The sequence below is a fragment of the Typha angustifolia genome, chromosome 11, assembly GCF_048772165.1.
Source record: "Typha angustifolia cultivar Huaian chromosome 11, ASM4877216v1, whole genome shotgun sequence".
Classification (NCBI taxonomy): Eukaryota; Viridiplantae; Streptophyta; class Magnoliopsida; order Poales; family Typhaceae; genus Typha; species Typha angustifolia.
In genome coordinates, this window is record NC_133249.1 from 11440512 (window position 1) to 11455822 (window position 15311).

Here is a 15311-nt window from a genome sequence, read left to right on the forward strand (position 1 = left end):
GTGCCCACGTTCGAACGCGCTTGTGAACGCGGCTCTCTGTCTGTGTGAACGCAGTGCCTGCGTTCGAACGCGCTTATGAACGCGGCTCTCTGTCTGTGTGAACGCAGTGCCCGCGTTCGAACGCGCTTGTGAACGTGGCTCTCTGTCTGTGTGAACGCAGATTTCGCGTTCGAACGCGTTTGTGAACGCGGTGAGAACGCGATGGCTTTTCTCCAATGATCTTGAAATTCTTCACACCAGTGATATTCTAGACTTGTGTAAAGCTCAAATACATGAAAAAAATACACTTAGAATATTTTGTACAAAATTGCCAACAAATAAAAAACCTAACAAATAGAACATTCGATCGCACTATGGTCCAATTCGAACGCACTATGGTCCCATTCGAATGCACTCTAGTCCTATTTGAATGTACCTTGTAGTCTTTCACACTGCGTTCGAACACAAAATTAAGTGTTTGCACATATAGAGAACGTGTTTTAGTCGTTCGAACGCACTCGAGTTGTGTTCAAATGTACCCACGTAACATGTAAGTTTTTGAATTTCCAAGAGTTATGTTTTGACTTAGATTTAGCCTTATCTTATTAGCCTATGTAAGGGTCAGGATGCCATAACTTTAGAGAGGTGGATAATTGCTTTTGAAAAGAATTTCTTAGAGCTACAACGCTCTTCCACCAACAAGGTCCATCTCTTCTATAATGCACCAAGCTTTCGTCTTAAGATTCATCTAGATGAAAGATCAATCTTGATGGCCACTGAGATTAGAGATCAATCACGGAAAGCGGTGAATCACGAGTTCTAGCAAGCAATACTGAGAAAAACAAAGTCATGGGGATCGATGAATTATTTTGTGAGTCAGTTTTATAACTGTTACAAGTTTAGTGATTGGTTTTGATCTGAGTTTGGATCTGTGGGTTTTTCCCATTTGAGTTTTTCCACATAAAAATCTTAGTGTTCATCTTTGCTTTACTTTTTGATATTTATTCCGTATTTATTTAAGCAAATGGTTAATATCATTATTTAGAGTTTAGATACATACGCATGTCTAAGTTTATTTTTTTTTCAATATAGATTGCTCCTGTTTGAATAGATTCGTGGTTTTTTTTTTCCTCTTGACGCTCTAAGAGATTTCCATTTAAAAAAAAATTTGTTATTATGTTTGCCGTAATTCAAAGTTTGATTCTTAATCAGTTTTCTAAACCTAATAGAATTCATTTTTCATGAACCAATTTGAATTTGTTTTATAAACTTTTGACTTTGATTTGCTATTTCTATTTTCATATCATAGTCTGTCTAGGACTCTTTATCTCTCCCCAATAAATTTCCTCCAACATGGACTTTAATCATATAAGTTGGCAATACTGAATGATTACTAGCTCGTATGGTCTCAATGGTTAGAATTATAAAGGATAGAGCAAGCATTAGAAAAAAATTGTAGAGCGATTTTTGTAATGATTTTGTCGATGTGCAAACTACATTTATTTTGATATAAGAATAGCTTAGATATGCACTATATATGGCCTCTATGTAGGGGATGATCCATGAATAATTATAGCTTAGATGTTCAACTTTTGTGATCAATAATCCAATTAAATTCCTAGTTGTATCATTATGTAAAGATTGCTATTTTTATCTATCATTGTTTGTTTGATATATATGTAACGTGACCTCTACGTAGTATCTATATGTATTATGGCCTCTATATAGTATTTCATTGTAATAATCAGATTGTAAAATCATGAAATATTGTAAATAGAAGTGCCTAGCTTACAACATTTATAAGTGTTAGGAAAGATTTCATAATCACCAGTATTAATAAATGCCTCTAGTAGATATCATAAATATCGGCATTAGTTCGCATTTCGTACTGTCGCTAATAGTAATATATTACTAGCATTATGTCTAAATATCGGTAATGAATTGCCAAAGCACGCATAGATGGCATATAAATACAAATGCTGGAAATTATTTAGTGACCATAAATGACTCATTAGGCAGCATTCAGTAATGCCGCTATAATTTTATTTTGTAGTAAGTTTTGTTTCTTGAATGATCCTTGATTTCTTGGATTGAATGTATCCTTGTGAATATCTTTGGGATCCTTATATAGAGCGTGAGGATATCTCTGATTCGTGTTAGGTGATCCCTTAAGTAAAATTCATGTCTGAATTTAAGAAAGAACTATCCTTTTCTGGTTCTACGTGTGTCATTCGAATCCCATGAGTGTTGCGTGTCATTTGAACGTTATTTGAGTTTTCTTTTGTGAAGTATGTCTTTAATACGCCGGTGCTCGAATGCAGCATAGTGTTGTTTGGATTGGGTCTAATACATCTATTGAATCTGAATTCTCTTCACACTAATCTTTGATTTCTTCGCACAATTGATCATCTATAATCAGTGTGTTTTGATCTGCATGAATCTAATTTGTACGAGTAATTTTATTACAAACTTACTATGACAAAATAATTGCAATGATCATTACCTACAGTAACTTAATAATAAAAAAATTAAAAAGGAAGAATGTATGTATCATCTCCACTCAGATCACCAGCTTACGCAATAAAGAAGATACTCCTAAAATAATTTGCACAGAGATCGAGGTCCATTGAGGAGTGGATGAAGAAGATAAAAAAGAGAAGTAGCTAACGCAGGAGTCGACCATGTGGCCCTTTACTGCATGCTTTTATCTTATCCTGTGCTCGCGAAAAGCAAACTTGAACGATTGTGTCTTCTTCTAATTGTCACTGCACGCATATTCGAAATCTTTTCCTTGGAAAGGGCTCGTCCAAAGCGAACTCTAGAGAGTAGTCATTCACACCCCTTTCAGGGAGAACCCATACCTTTTGATGGCGTTACAGTCTTTTAACGCCGCAGGCTTCCAACTAAGAATGCCCATAAATTATAAACAAACGCTACCAATACCTCCTCTACTGTTTGTTGACTCATTCCCAACCAATTTAACTTAATTTACAACAGTAGCATAATTTGTTGCAGTAGAACAGATAGGGAAAACATAAAAAAAACTAATATTATAAATCCTGCTAAATTTCTTCGAAGGAAAAAGACAGAAAGAAACCCTAAACTTTCAGCAGGTAGGAAGAAATAAAAGATATTACCAGAAGTAGTTTAAAAATGAAGAAAGAAAGAGAAAAAATGAGCAGCTGTTGTCGGTCTGGAGTAACAGTACAGACATTGATGCAGGTACAGTGCTACATGCTTCGGAGCAATCAAAGTAACAGATAGAAAGAAAGAAAGAAAGAAATGCTCAGAGCACAAGGTTTAAATCCTATCTTTACAGTTACCGCTATCTACTCCCTTTTTTCCCCTTCTCTTTCCTGAACTCCAAATTAGCAAAGAAATTAATCCAAATCAACATAAGATCGTACCAGATCTCAAGTGGTACTCGAGCAATCTCCATGGCTGGTCAACAGAAACAAATGCTCATTTTCTCATCATTAATTCTTGGTTTCTATCCTTCCTCTACACAAGCTTCTTAAATCAACACGGACATAAAGATTAAAGAGAACAAATACTTCCAACTGCTGTAGTCTCTCATCTACCTTGAACGATAACAAACGAAGTGAAAGAATCATAGAATCAAAACGGCGGTCTTCCTCCATTGCTTGCCCATCCGTAGGGCTCTCCATGCAATGCAACGTTATTATTAAGTAGATTAGTAGACAGCCCATGGAGAAGTGGCGAACTCGATTCAGGAAGTAGTTGTTGCTGCTGATGCTGAATCGGTGCAAGAGGCTCTTCTTCCTCGACGGGGAGACGCTCGTATGCGGCGTTCCCGAACGACGCCGCCATGATCACCACGGGGCCGGAAGCGATTAGGGGACCGACGACGCTCCCTCCTACCACCTGCCCCTGCCCACCGGCCAAATATACCGTAAGCCCGGTGGCAGCGGGAGGCGCCGGAGGCGGAAGGAAGGATCCGGAGAGGGATAGTATCTCGAACCGGCCATGGAGGCTGACCACGCCGCTCGCCGTGCCAGGCTGGCGGATTGTGACGTTGTTGACGGCGCCAGTGCCGCTGAGCACGCAGATCCCGCGCTGGCGGCGGTGGGCGAAGGAGGCGACGCTGTCGACGATGTCGCACCCGGTGGCCACCTCCATCACGTGCGACCGGAGCGCGTTGGCGCTGTCCTGCGTGATGATGATGGGTGGCTTGGGCCTGTTCTTCGACCCTGCAGGGCGGCCACGTGGCCGGCGCGTGACCTCGCTCTCACCGCCGGTGTTGTTTTCTTGAGCGGGGAGCAGATCCTTGTTGTCTCCGCTGCTGTCGTCCTCGAGCTCGCGTTTCCTCCCAGAGTTTGGCTCTTGTTCCAGCTTGGATTGCTGGAGGTGCTGGAATTGCGGCGTGAGGTGGAGGGAGTGGAAGTCTCGAGCGTGGAACGGAGAAGGGAAGTGATGCCCATGAGAGGACGCTGCTAAAGGATCCATCTTAATTCACCTTTAAAGTTAATTACTAACCTCAAATAGGAGTGTTAGGGCAATCTCAATTCAATCGCTTATGCCAGAAGAAATGGGCAGGTCGTGATGCACTACTAACTTCAACTCACCCACTCCCCGCCCGCTGAATCTTGCCATCTCCTCATTCTTGCTTCTTCTTCTTCCCTTTCTCGGACCTTTGTGGAGGGATTGGGAAGGAGGTACACGTTTTGGGGCAAGTGTTAGGGTTGCAGAGCAGGTCAAAGGTGGGGGTGGGAGGAGGGGATGAGGGAGAGGAAGGGCAAATGGATGACGACGGAGTTTGGTATCGACCAAGACAGCGTGCATAGGGACCCACCTCGACCTTGACCCCGTCCTCTCGTTGTTCCTCCATGCCTTCCAACTATACCCTCTGCCACGTTCCCCACCTTCTGTATCTACGAGTCCTATAATTAAAAATTTTCGTATTATTTTTCATCAGAGTGTTTATTCGATTTCAAGAAGAAAAAAAAAACCGAAAAATTGCTGTAGATTCAAAACTTAAATACATAGGGAGGGGGAAGGAAACAAATGGAGGAGGATTGGAGAGGATTGATAAATAGATTAAATCTGATTACTTATATTAACTAACTGTCTTTTAACTAATAACCCCGCTCCGCTCCTGCACTCCGTTAGATGTCCTTTTTGTCCTTTACTACGCTGCTGCCACTAATGAGGAACGAGTCAGCGAATGCGCATTTGACCGTAGATACGGACAAACAAGAGTGCGGAACACGTTGCCTAATCGCCGTAGGGCCATTCTCGTAGTTTGCAGAAAATCGCGGGGCTCTTTGTAACCCCGGGCCCAGCGGAGATCCATGTGGGTCTGGGTCAGGCGTTGTCGTTGGGGATGGTGGGCTCGAATCTCGGAGCAGCTATCAATGTAGTGTGGGCCCACCGGTAAATTTGTCGCCGAAATGTACAGCATCGCGGCCGTCCGTTTGGGCTCGAAGTTCGAGTCCACGGTAAACTGATGTGACGTCTCGATCGTAGCCGTCCACCCGCTTCTTCGTGGTGGCGCCGCCACGGCAGCATATGATTGGTGGATGGCACGACCCACTATTTCTTTCATATTTACTGCACCTACGTCATCCCCCCGTGCTTTACAGCGCCCTCGTGCAGGCGGGAATTTTGTTGGATTTGGGCCTTTTTGATGCAACTGCCACTGGATTTATCTCAGATTTCCAATTCGGGAAAGTACAGATTGTATCCGAGAGAAAGCTACGGTGTTCTATTTGACCTACCTGCCCGACCGATAAAGGTTATGATCTAAGGACCACAAATGGCATGATGTGCATCGCCGTGGAGTGAAGAGAGCTATGGGAAACTCTCTCTTCATTTTATAATAATAATAATAATAATAATAAGGTCTATAATTAATTTTCTATATCGGAGAGGTACCAAGTTACTTCTTTAATTTATTTTCTATAATTTTACTTAAGATCAATTTTAGTATATGTATTTCTATCTGTTATTGTAAAATAAGGTCTCTATTCTAAAAATAACTATTGATATTATTAATATGTTCACTTATAAAGATGTAATAATTATTTTTAGAAAAAGATACTTCTTATTTTTTATAAAATTATGATAAATAGTATTTGATTTGATATGAAGTAGATTGATGGGATAGATATTATATATAAATTAATAACTTAGTTAATGTGTGGTATAAGTTGTAAATAATATTTGTATTTTGAATAGAATTATTATAATATTTAGTTGTTATTCTATAAAAATTAGTTCTATTTTAAAATAAAAAAAATATTTTCAAGTAAACTATAGAAAGTTTTTAAAAGGGACTATTTTTTTACTCATACTTTCAACTAACCGGACACTCTCCTTATGTTCTATAGAAATGTTCTTGGTGCAGAATGGGGAGCTGAGATTATAAAATTGACCAGAGTGGGAAGCAGAAACATCAAAAGGATACAAATTTTACATAAGCGGTTGTGATAAGAACCAAAAGGCCATAAATAAGTTTCTCCTAATTTTCTCAATATAAGTTTCCTTCTACAAATCGTACTTAACTTTGGTGTTGTTAAATCTATTCAAGTTATAGATGATACTATCCTTATGTCCCAAAAACCCTAGGGAATGAGATCCTTTTGGTCAAAAATTGAGACAAGATCACAGAGCCTGTCTCAAAAATATTGACGTTAATTGAAGCTAGAATGACCCCCATATTTACAGCCACCTGAACCGCAACAAGCAGCACCCTAAATTCCGAACCAAGAGTTAAGACTGGCTCCACAGCATTTACACCTACAACCAAAACTTTGTGCATGTTTTGATCTCGCCAAGCAATAAAAGTTAAAACAACTAAAGAAATCTTAAGCATAAAGATATATATGGAAAACCATCAAACCAAGAAAAAATTACAGGGCAATAATAGATCCACTAATCAAGATAAAAAATACATATACTCTAAATCGTCCCAGATTGATCAATATGAGAAACACCCACTCGTATAAAATGGTATAAAAGCTCACACACAACAGACTATAGGGCACTACAAAAAGGTTAGAAATAGGAAAGTCCTGCTATAATACTAAGAAAATTAGTTAATTTAAAAAAGAGAAATGGAATGTGACGCCCCGACCATAAAAGGCTCTCTTTTACCCCATCTCACTTAACTCATGTATTGGCACGACAAAAAGGTTAGAAATAGGAAAATGCCATTATAATATTAAGGTAAATAAGTTAATTTAGAAAGAGAAGTGGAGTGTGAAACAAAGATAACAATTAGAAGATAAAAATAATTTCCAAAATAACCAATGAGTAGTTTCTTTTTACGATGTGGGTGGAGTCTGAGTCCGAGCGCAAGTCAATGGATCAATTTAGTTGAGTCGTGTTTTTCTTATTTCATTTTAAATTAGCTATTTATTAGGTTTTATTTGTACTTATATGATTGACGAATTTTATCGCAAAACATAATTTTTATTCATGTAATGTGTCTAGACATTATTTATGAGCATATGCATAAGTTATAACTAGTCGATATGTTTGACAAAAAATATTTAAAGTTGAATATTGACTTAGATGTCTGATCGAAATGATTTTAGAATCATTATTGAAGTACTTAAACAGTGTAGTAATAGAAAAAAGAATACCTAAGGGCACATAAACAACCACTCTACATTTAAATGTCTACTCTATCATTTAAAGAGAACACACTAAGTCTGTTTGAACGCCTCTAGAGCTGTTTGAATACACCCTAGAAAATGTTTGAAGCGTTTGAAGACACAGAGACTTAAGTCAGGCCGTTCGAATGGGGTGAACTTGCATTCGTACGGAATAGCAAATCTTCAAAAAATTTGCTACTTCGTGAAACTTATTTAAAGATCTTTTCGTCTTATCTTTGAGAGGTATTTATCTTATCTTAATGAGGTATTTATCTTATCTCTAAGAGATGATCCCTTAGTAGGATATGCTAGCTAGTGGGAGTTTGATTTTTTTATTTATATTCCCTAGCTATATGTTTCTTATTTCGTTTTTGCTTTGGATTATAGTTGGTTTTATTTAAAAAAAAGAGAAAATTAAAAATTTTGATGCACTTATTGAATTAGAGTCTCTTATAATATGAAATCCTCCTATTATAGCATTACTATTAGAGTTATAGTAACTTGTATGAACATTTGATATATTATCTCTAAGTATATTATTTAAACTTGGATATTCTTTACCACCTTATATGCATATCTATTGTAGTTATTGTAATTCAATCTTTGTATGAGCATTATTTCATGGGGTATTTTTTTAAATATCATAATCATTAAATTGATATTCATTGCTTGATTTTTGACTTAATTTCACTCACCTAATATTTTTTCTTATTAAAATATCAATGAAAAGGGTGTCACGTGATTAGTGTGAAAGCCATTTTAAAAGTGTCTAATTTGACATTATGCACCTCTATATCATTCATGAGTCATATAATCTTTCAATATGGTGCATTGCAATAAAAAGGCTAAGTAACCCGTGTGTGAAAGTTGTCATTATACCAAAATAGTTATTTAATATAAAAAAGAAACAAGTAGAGAAAAATAGAAAAAAATGATAAATAATAAATATTTGAATTGAAAGGGAAGAATATGAATTATGTTCAATTTGAATTCAGTTTAGTGTCTCCTTTTGATGTTTGATGCCTTAAAATTACCTTATGTTTTCATGCTTTACTAGAGTGAATTATTGAGACATTATGATTGAATATTTCTTTTAACAATTTTGGGTCATCAAATCGCTTAATTTATAATATGTTAATATAAATATTTTTATATCTATTTTCTCATAACATTATAATGAGTTTGACTTCATTCATAAATCAATTTGAAATTCTTGAGTATATCAACCAAAATACTTAAATATGATATGTGAACTCACATTATAACATCCTAAAAAAAAATTGCTTGCACGCGCGCTATCTTCTTTTCCCTATCCCCCTTCTTTTCCCTCTCTCCCTTCTTTTCCTTTTTTTTTTCTTTCTTCTTCTTTTCCTTCTTTCCTTCCTTCCTTCCCCATAGTCGTTTTTCCCTTTAGCTCCTTATCGCCACGAAGTGTCGCCGGAGCTTGCCGTCGCCACAGAGATGATCACCAATGAATCCTCTCCCATAAGGTGAAGTTAATTTTACTTTAATTTAGCCCTATGGTGTTTTTCCCTTCCTCTTTCCTCTTTCAGCCTCATCGATCGATTGGTCAGCCAACAACCATGGGTCGCCGCCACATCAATTGTTTGTGATGGGGCACGCTGACAACCACCTCCTTCCTCTTAGTTGGTCTTTTGTCAAGTGAGAGGAAGGAGGTGGCGAGGTGAGGTGTGTGGGTTGGGCTGCCTAGCCCAACTCGAGCAGTGGGGCACTGTGGCCTGAGAGTGCTGTTATAAGTAACTCATAATAGGAAATTATCTCTAATTAGGGTTCAGTATGGCCAATTATATTTTAGTTAAATTAATTTTAGTAAATGAGTCATTGACCTGGGATATCGGTACTAATTGCCCATGTCAGATAATTAGTACAAATTACCATAGGAAAATTATATTAAGCAGATCATTTTACATCCTACCTATGTGATTTATCTTAACTCAATAATAATTAGTGGAATGATAATCCGAGGTAAATTATTTGAATTAGTTTTAATAACGTGTTAGGCATTAGTACATTTGTGCTAGTCATACTTGACTAATGAATATGAGAATTCCCAAATGGACTTACCCAAGCATATAGCGAATATTAGTAGGGTTATTTAATTATTTAGTGATAGGAATGTGTTGCTCATGTTTTATTATCTTCATATCGAGGTGGACTCCGTACATGCGAAGATGATCCTATGGCGCAACTACAATTAATTATCTAGAAAACAATATTAGGTAATTAAAACTTCTATAATCTAAGAGTAGTGTAAAAGAATAGGATGTCTTACCTTATGGCATCATCGCATCCATATTATACATGTGCATATGTTTTCTTACTATTATTAATGAATATCTATTGGGTATGATCATGTGTGCTATCACATAATATATGATAATAATTTATGTTCTATTATGGTTGTTGTATTGTATAATAATATGTCACTTGCACTTGTGCACGATCACAAAAAGGGTGATTTCTATATCTTAACAATATTTGACATTCCCTAGCTAGCGTTAGGGGTGGAGGATATTATTATACTTATATATTAAGGCCTACATTTAATGTCTTAGTTTGTTGATTATAGATAATTAGGCAGTTATTTCGTCGAATGATGGGCGATTTATAGTCAATTAACGAAAATCAAACCCTTTAGGGTATTTAAATTTGAAAGCGAATGGTAGGATGACGTACACTTAGCGATACCTAATGACGTAGGGTGAGAGCGTCCATGAGCAACAGCTCATGATTCCCTCACGGTGATGTAATGATATGGAGCCGAGGGCTCAGGTGATAGTATTGATGTGCAATACTAACCTATGTGATAAACTTATGACTTAAGTTCTTAGTCTACGGTAGCAGACAATCGATCATATTGTTCGTTATGCTGGGCTAGCAATTCTACTACTAGGATCTACTCTCCCTTATGAATATTGTGTAATCGGGTGTGAGCATTGATGTGGCCTACAGAGTAGCTCTACATGTGCCTGAGTTATAGATTTGATAGTTTGGGTGATGCATATCATGTGGTGTAGTGTTGACATGGTCTATAGATAGAGTTCGGTGTGGGCTCGAGTTTGAAAACTTGATAGTCTGGATTAATGCATGTTATGTTATTGATTGTTAATGCATGTGCGTACTAGATGAACAGGCTGAGTATGTTGTACTAATGCATTAATTTATTTATGTTATGTATGTTCGTATTTACCTATTATGGCATCCTTAATACTACTTTAAACTATAGCAGTGGATACTTGCTGGGCTTTATACTCATCACCTTTTAGTGAAAATATTTTCATATTGATAAATGGCTCCGAGCTTGTGGAAGATCTAACGAAGACTAGTTTTAGTTTCTTTTTATTTATTTTATTCTTGTAAAGTAAGTTAGATGGCTTATAGCTCTTGCGTGGGCATTAGGATCTATATATGGTTATACTTTTTTGGGTTTGTTATAGCCTAGGGTGTTATGAGTTTCTTTCTATTTTGTATTATTTATGAAAATATGAATTTTGTTTCTATTTATTGTGTAGAAATATTGACTAATATGTCACGTGGACATCATATGAGTTTCACCCATAAGAGAGGAACGTATATTTAGTGGCGAATGTTACAAATGTTAAATTTTTTTGATTTGTGATATAAATATACTATAATTTTTTTAAATATAACAATATATGATGCATAACAATTATGACCATGCTATAAAAATTCCAAGCACAACTACTCAACAACTAAGTATATCAAAATATGATAGAATTAATATATTTCTTAATATCTAGAATTAATATATTTCTGAATATCTCAATCATTAATATGAACTATAAATAACACAATGATAATTAGACCACCATGCCTGACTCACACCTAATACCCGATCTCATAATCTCACTTGAAGGCTCAAAGCATACATTGTTGTATGTTAAGGGTATATCAGTCATAATCATACATTGTCATATATTAAAAATATATCAATATCCATCTAAACCAAGTACTTTTTTTATTGATAGATAATACATGTGGATGACTCACCACATATGCACTAGCAAATGGAGTATGTCTAGACGTCTACTATATACATAGACTACTAACCTCATATATTGGCCATGAGATATCAAACTCTTTTAAGGCATCCCTAACCATAGTGTCAGGTATCCTCAAGCATTTTATCAACATCTACTAATATAACTTCATAAATTCTTTCTAACATGATAAATGATATGTATTTATCTAATATTATAATAAAGCATGCAATTTAAAAATTTAGGTAGTCAAAAAGTTAAAAAGAACATGATGTAATATATTCTCCAACCATATGTCCATAATATGCATATATATATCAAAGATCAACTTAGTAAATAAAGTATGAAGAATATGTTCATACTTGTTCATCTCCATGTATGACCATATAACCATGTTGAAAGCCAAAACAAGATACGTATATATAAATATATAATATATCCTAATTTGGGACTAAATATAAGGTAAGACTATTATGATCCGACTACTTGGCTTAAATCGAGTCAAGTTAATTAGTTAGATTTATTTATTATTTTTAAATTTAAATAAAGTGAATAATCTATATGCAGATCTAACCTGCTAGGATTTTACTTTTATAAATAGGAGTGGTAATGAGTTGATTATTATCGTGGAACGAGAATTGAGTTTAGTTTTTTTATTATCTTATTTATTTATTTATTATTGTCATTTATCTTTCTAAGAGTAGATCGTAACAATAGAACCCAGTCTAAGATTCCAAACTCTAGCCATTATCCTCCACCACGAGCCACCCTTTTATACGGCTATCTCTACCACCCTTGGCTATTCGCCACCCTCCGACGACCCCCGCAATGTCAAATATTTTCACTTCTGTCTCGTTATGACCTTCTTCCACTATTTATTTTTAACTTTTCATCTAAACCTCTAATTTATATGAAGCTAAAGCCACTAGATTCGTAACTATCTGGACATAATATTTTTATGTCTAGAATTGTCTAGATCTGGTTCGTATTAATAACTACTCACACTATGATCATAAATACACTATATATTTTCGTACATCTGTTAACGAAACAACTCTTCGCTAACAGAGTCCACGCTATCTTAAATAAGAGATTCGAGTTTTGAAAATATTTAAATAGTATGAAGTTAGTAATTTATTTGATTAAAATCATTTCGTATAATATATAATGATTTATCAGGTTTCTAATTACTCCTTTTTACTTTTTTTAAATAACTATATTTACAGTACATAGTTAATTCTAATAATATTAATATCCTACTATTGGAAATTGTATTTATTTATAAATAATCTTAGTTTGCTAATTATAGAATAAGCATATAATGATTAATCTTTTTTATGTAAAACATACAATGACAAAAAATATATTATAATAAATAGAAATATAGTATATACAAAATTTAATTAATTTTGTGATACTTACTTTTGCTTGACTAATCAAGAATTACATATAAAATAGTCTTTACTAAAGCATGTAAATTAATAAATATGTAAGTCTATTATTTTATTTATACATAATGGTATATAAAAAATGCTAGAAATACATACATTCTAAAGCTATTTATACTATTCTAATGAATATAAGAATAACTAAAGCTATTTATACTATTCTAATAAAAGTATATAGGCTATAAATATTTCTGTGTAAATGTTTATAACTATAGTTAATTACTAATTGTACTAATTATATGTAGATAATTATGTTAGTGATTATATATCTTAAAAAAATTAACTACCCAAATAATATAATTTAAATTAACTAAGAAAAATAGAATGAATAATTAATTGAAAAACAAAGAAAAGGGGAAAAATAGAAGAAGCCCACTACAATGCACATTGTTGCACTAGAGGAAGAAGAAGACGGGCTCCGGCATTGTTGGCCAACCAGCGCCTTAATTTTGTGAGAGAGAGAGAGAGAGAGAGAGAGAGAGAGAGAGGGGGCCTCACTTAGAGCAACACCTAGTGCTTCGTGGGGGAGGTGAATTAGGAGAGAGAGAGTCAAATAGAAGGGGGGTTGTCGGTTGTTGCAATGATGGCATGGCTTGTTGTGACTAGCTAGCTCAACATGGTTAGATGGGCTAGCGGATGGGGGCGCATGGCACCCCCACGCACGGCCACCCTATTACATGGGTATGCAATCATCCATACTATGACCGGATACGCCGTGTCCGTATTTATTTATTTTAAGGTCTAGGTTATAGTCATACTAAATTTCAACCATGAACTCCAGCACTAAATGCTTGAACCAACCAAAAGTTCTAGTTGACCCAATCAAACTGGGCTAGCCTATGCAGTCCAGATCTTGCTCACTTTTGACTTATATCAAGTCTAAACTCGAGCCCTCTTTGTAGTTAATTCTTACTAAGACTCTGATCCATCCTCTAGTCAAGTGGTGTGTGTGCAGAATTATATCTAAAGGGTATGAGACACCTAAGAACCAGTACTACAGTAGGCGAGACCAGGATGCCTAAAGGCTGGGATAACCTTTCTTATTTTGGTCAACCCATAGGCCTTTTGAGAAAATCCTAACCTAGAGTTTTATTATTTCCAAAGTTCTACTACGGTGATAGCTCATTTATCTAAAAGTTTATAATTTTTCTTTCCAAATTTGCCACAAAAGAAAGCTAATTAGAAGAAACCAACATAGTACGTTTGTAGGATTTTTTTGACATATTTGGTATTCGAGGATGAGAGACAATCTTGTATACTCTGATAGCGATCAGATTGTTTGCCAGAGGACAATCTACTACAGAAGATTTCAAGATTGAGAAGTAGAATGCAAAGAAGGAAATTCATTGTAAAGATGTAATAAGCTAGTCCATCTACCAGTCCAGAATTTGATAATTTTACCTTATAAAATCTGTTCCACACAAGAAAGGTTGTTTAGCTTTTCAAGGTCCCACTCAGAGAAAAAATGTTCTAAATTTGCTTGGCTTCTTTCAATGGAATTCTCCTTTTGTCGTAGTGAGAAAAAAAAACTAAGAGATTTCTAAATTGATCGTCATTGTTGGATAAGAGTTTCCACCACTACTTAGTTAATAGAAAAATATTTTAATATTTTTAACTAAGAACGAATGTTTAAGAAGGCACTCTGAATTTAGAAAAGTTGATAGGTCCCAATCAATCTTGCTTAAAATGAGATAACGAGAACCCCAGTGAAATACATCAATTGCCTCGCTAATAGTCGACTGGTTTGAGTATTTGTTGACTTCATGTATGGATAAACTATTTATTGGATTAGCCCTCCTAATGATGAGTCCCTGTCCAACTGGGAATAGTCTCCTAATTAGAATGCACAACAACAAAATTGACTTTTCTTGGCATTTATATAACGGCATTTGGCAAAATTGGTTGCAATTAATTATACATATTTTCCGATGTTTTCTAACTTTTGTCAACGTTTATCAGGAAATGCCAGTAATGGTAGTAAAGGAACGAAAGAGAGGTGGGCAAAACTCACATAAACTCATTTGATATTGTGGTCTGCTCCTACCCATTGTGGTGACCACAAGGAAAGTTGTTGGCTGGCAGGGAAAGAATTTGAATTCAGATACAAAATCATTACATATCACTCTTCTTGATTTACACAGCGTTTATTTTTTACCTTCACATCATTTTTAAAAGATCTATGTTAGGTATTAAATATGGACGGTACGTAGATAGTCACAAATATCATCTAAACCACCAAATTT

The 15311-nt window shown here is 35.5% G+C and overlaps 1 protein-coding gene across 1 annotated transcript; it reads right to left on the minus strand.

Moving 5' to 3' along the window:
• Nucleotides 1-3421: 3421 nt before the first annotated feature.
• LOC140770573 (AT-hook motif nuclear-localized protein 24-like) lies at nt 3422-4715 on the minus strand. The gene has a single exon (XM_073111824.1). It carries the CDS (start codon nt 4444-4446, stop codon nt 3598-3600), a length of 849 nt encoding a protein of 282 aa, XP_072967925.1. The 5' UTR covers nt 4447-4715; the 3' UTR covers nt 3422-3597.
• Between the last annotated feature and the right edge of the window lie 10596 nt (nt 4716-15311).

Bases quoted from the DNA above. Each gene is read 5' to 3' on its own strand.
- LOC140770573 (XM_073111824.1), bottom strand. From the start codon at position 4,446: ATGGATCCTTTAGCAGCGTCCTCTCATGGGCATCACTTCCCTTCTCCG.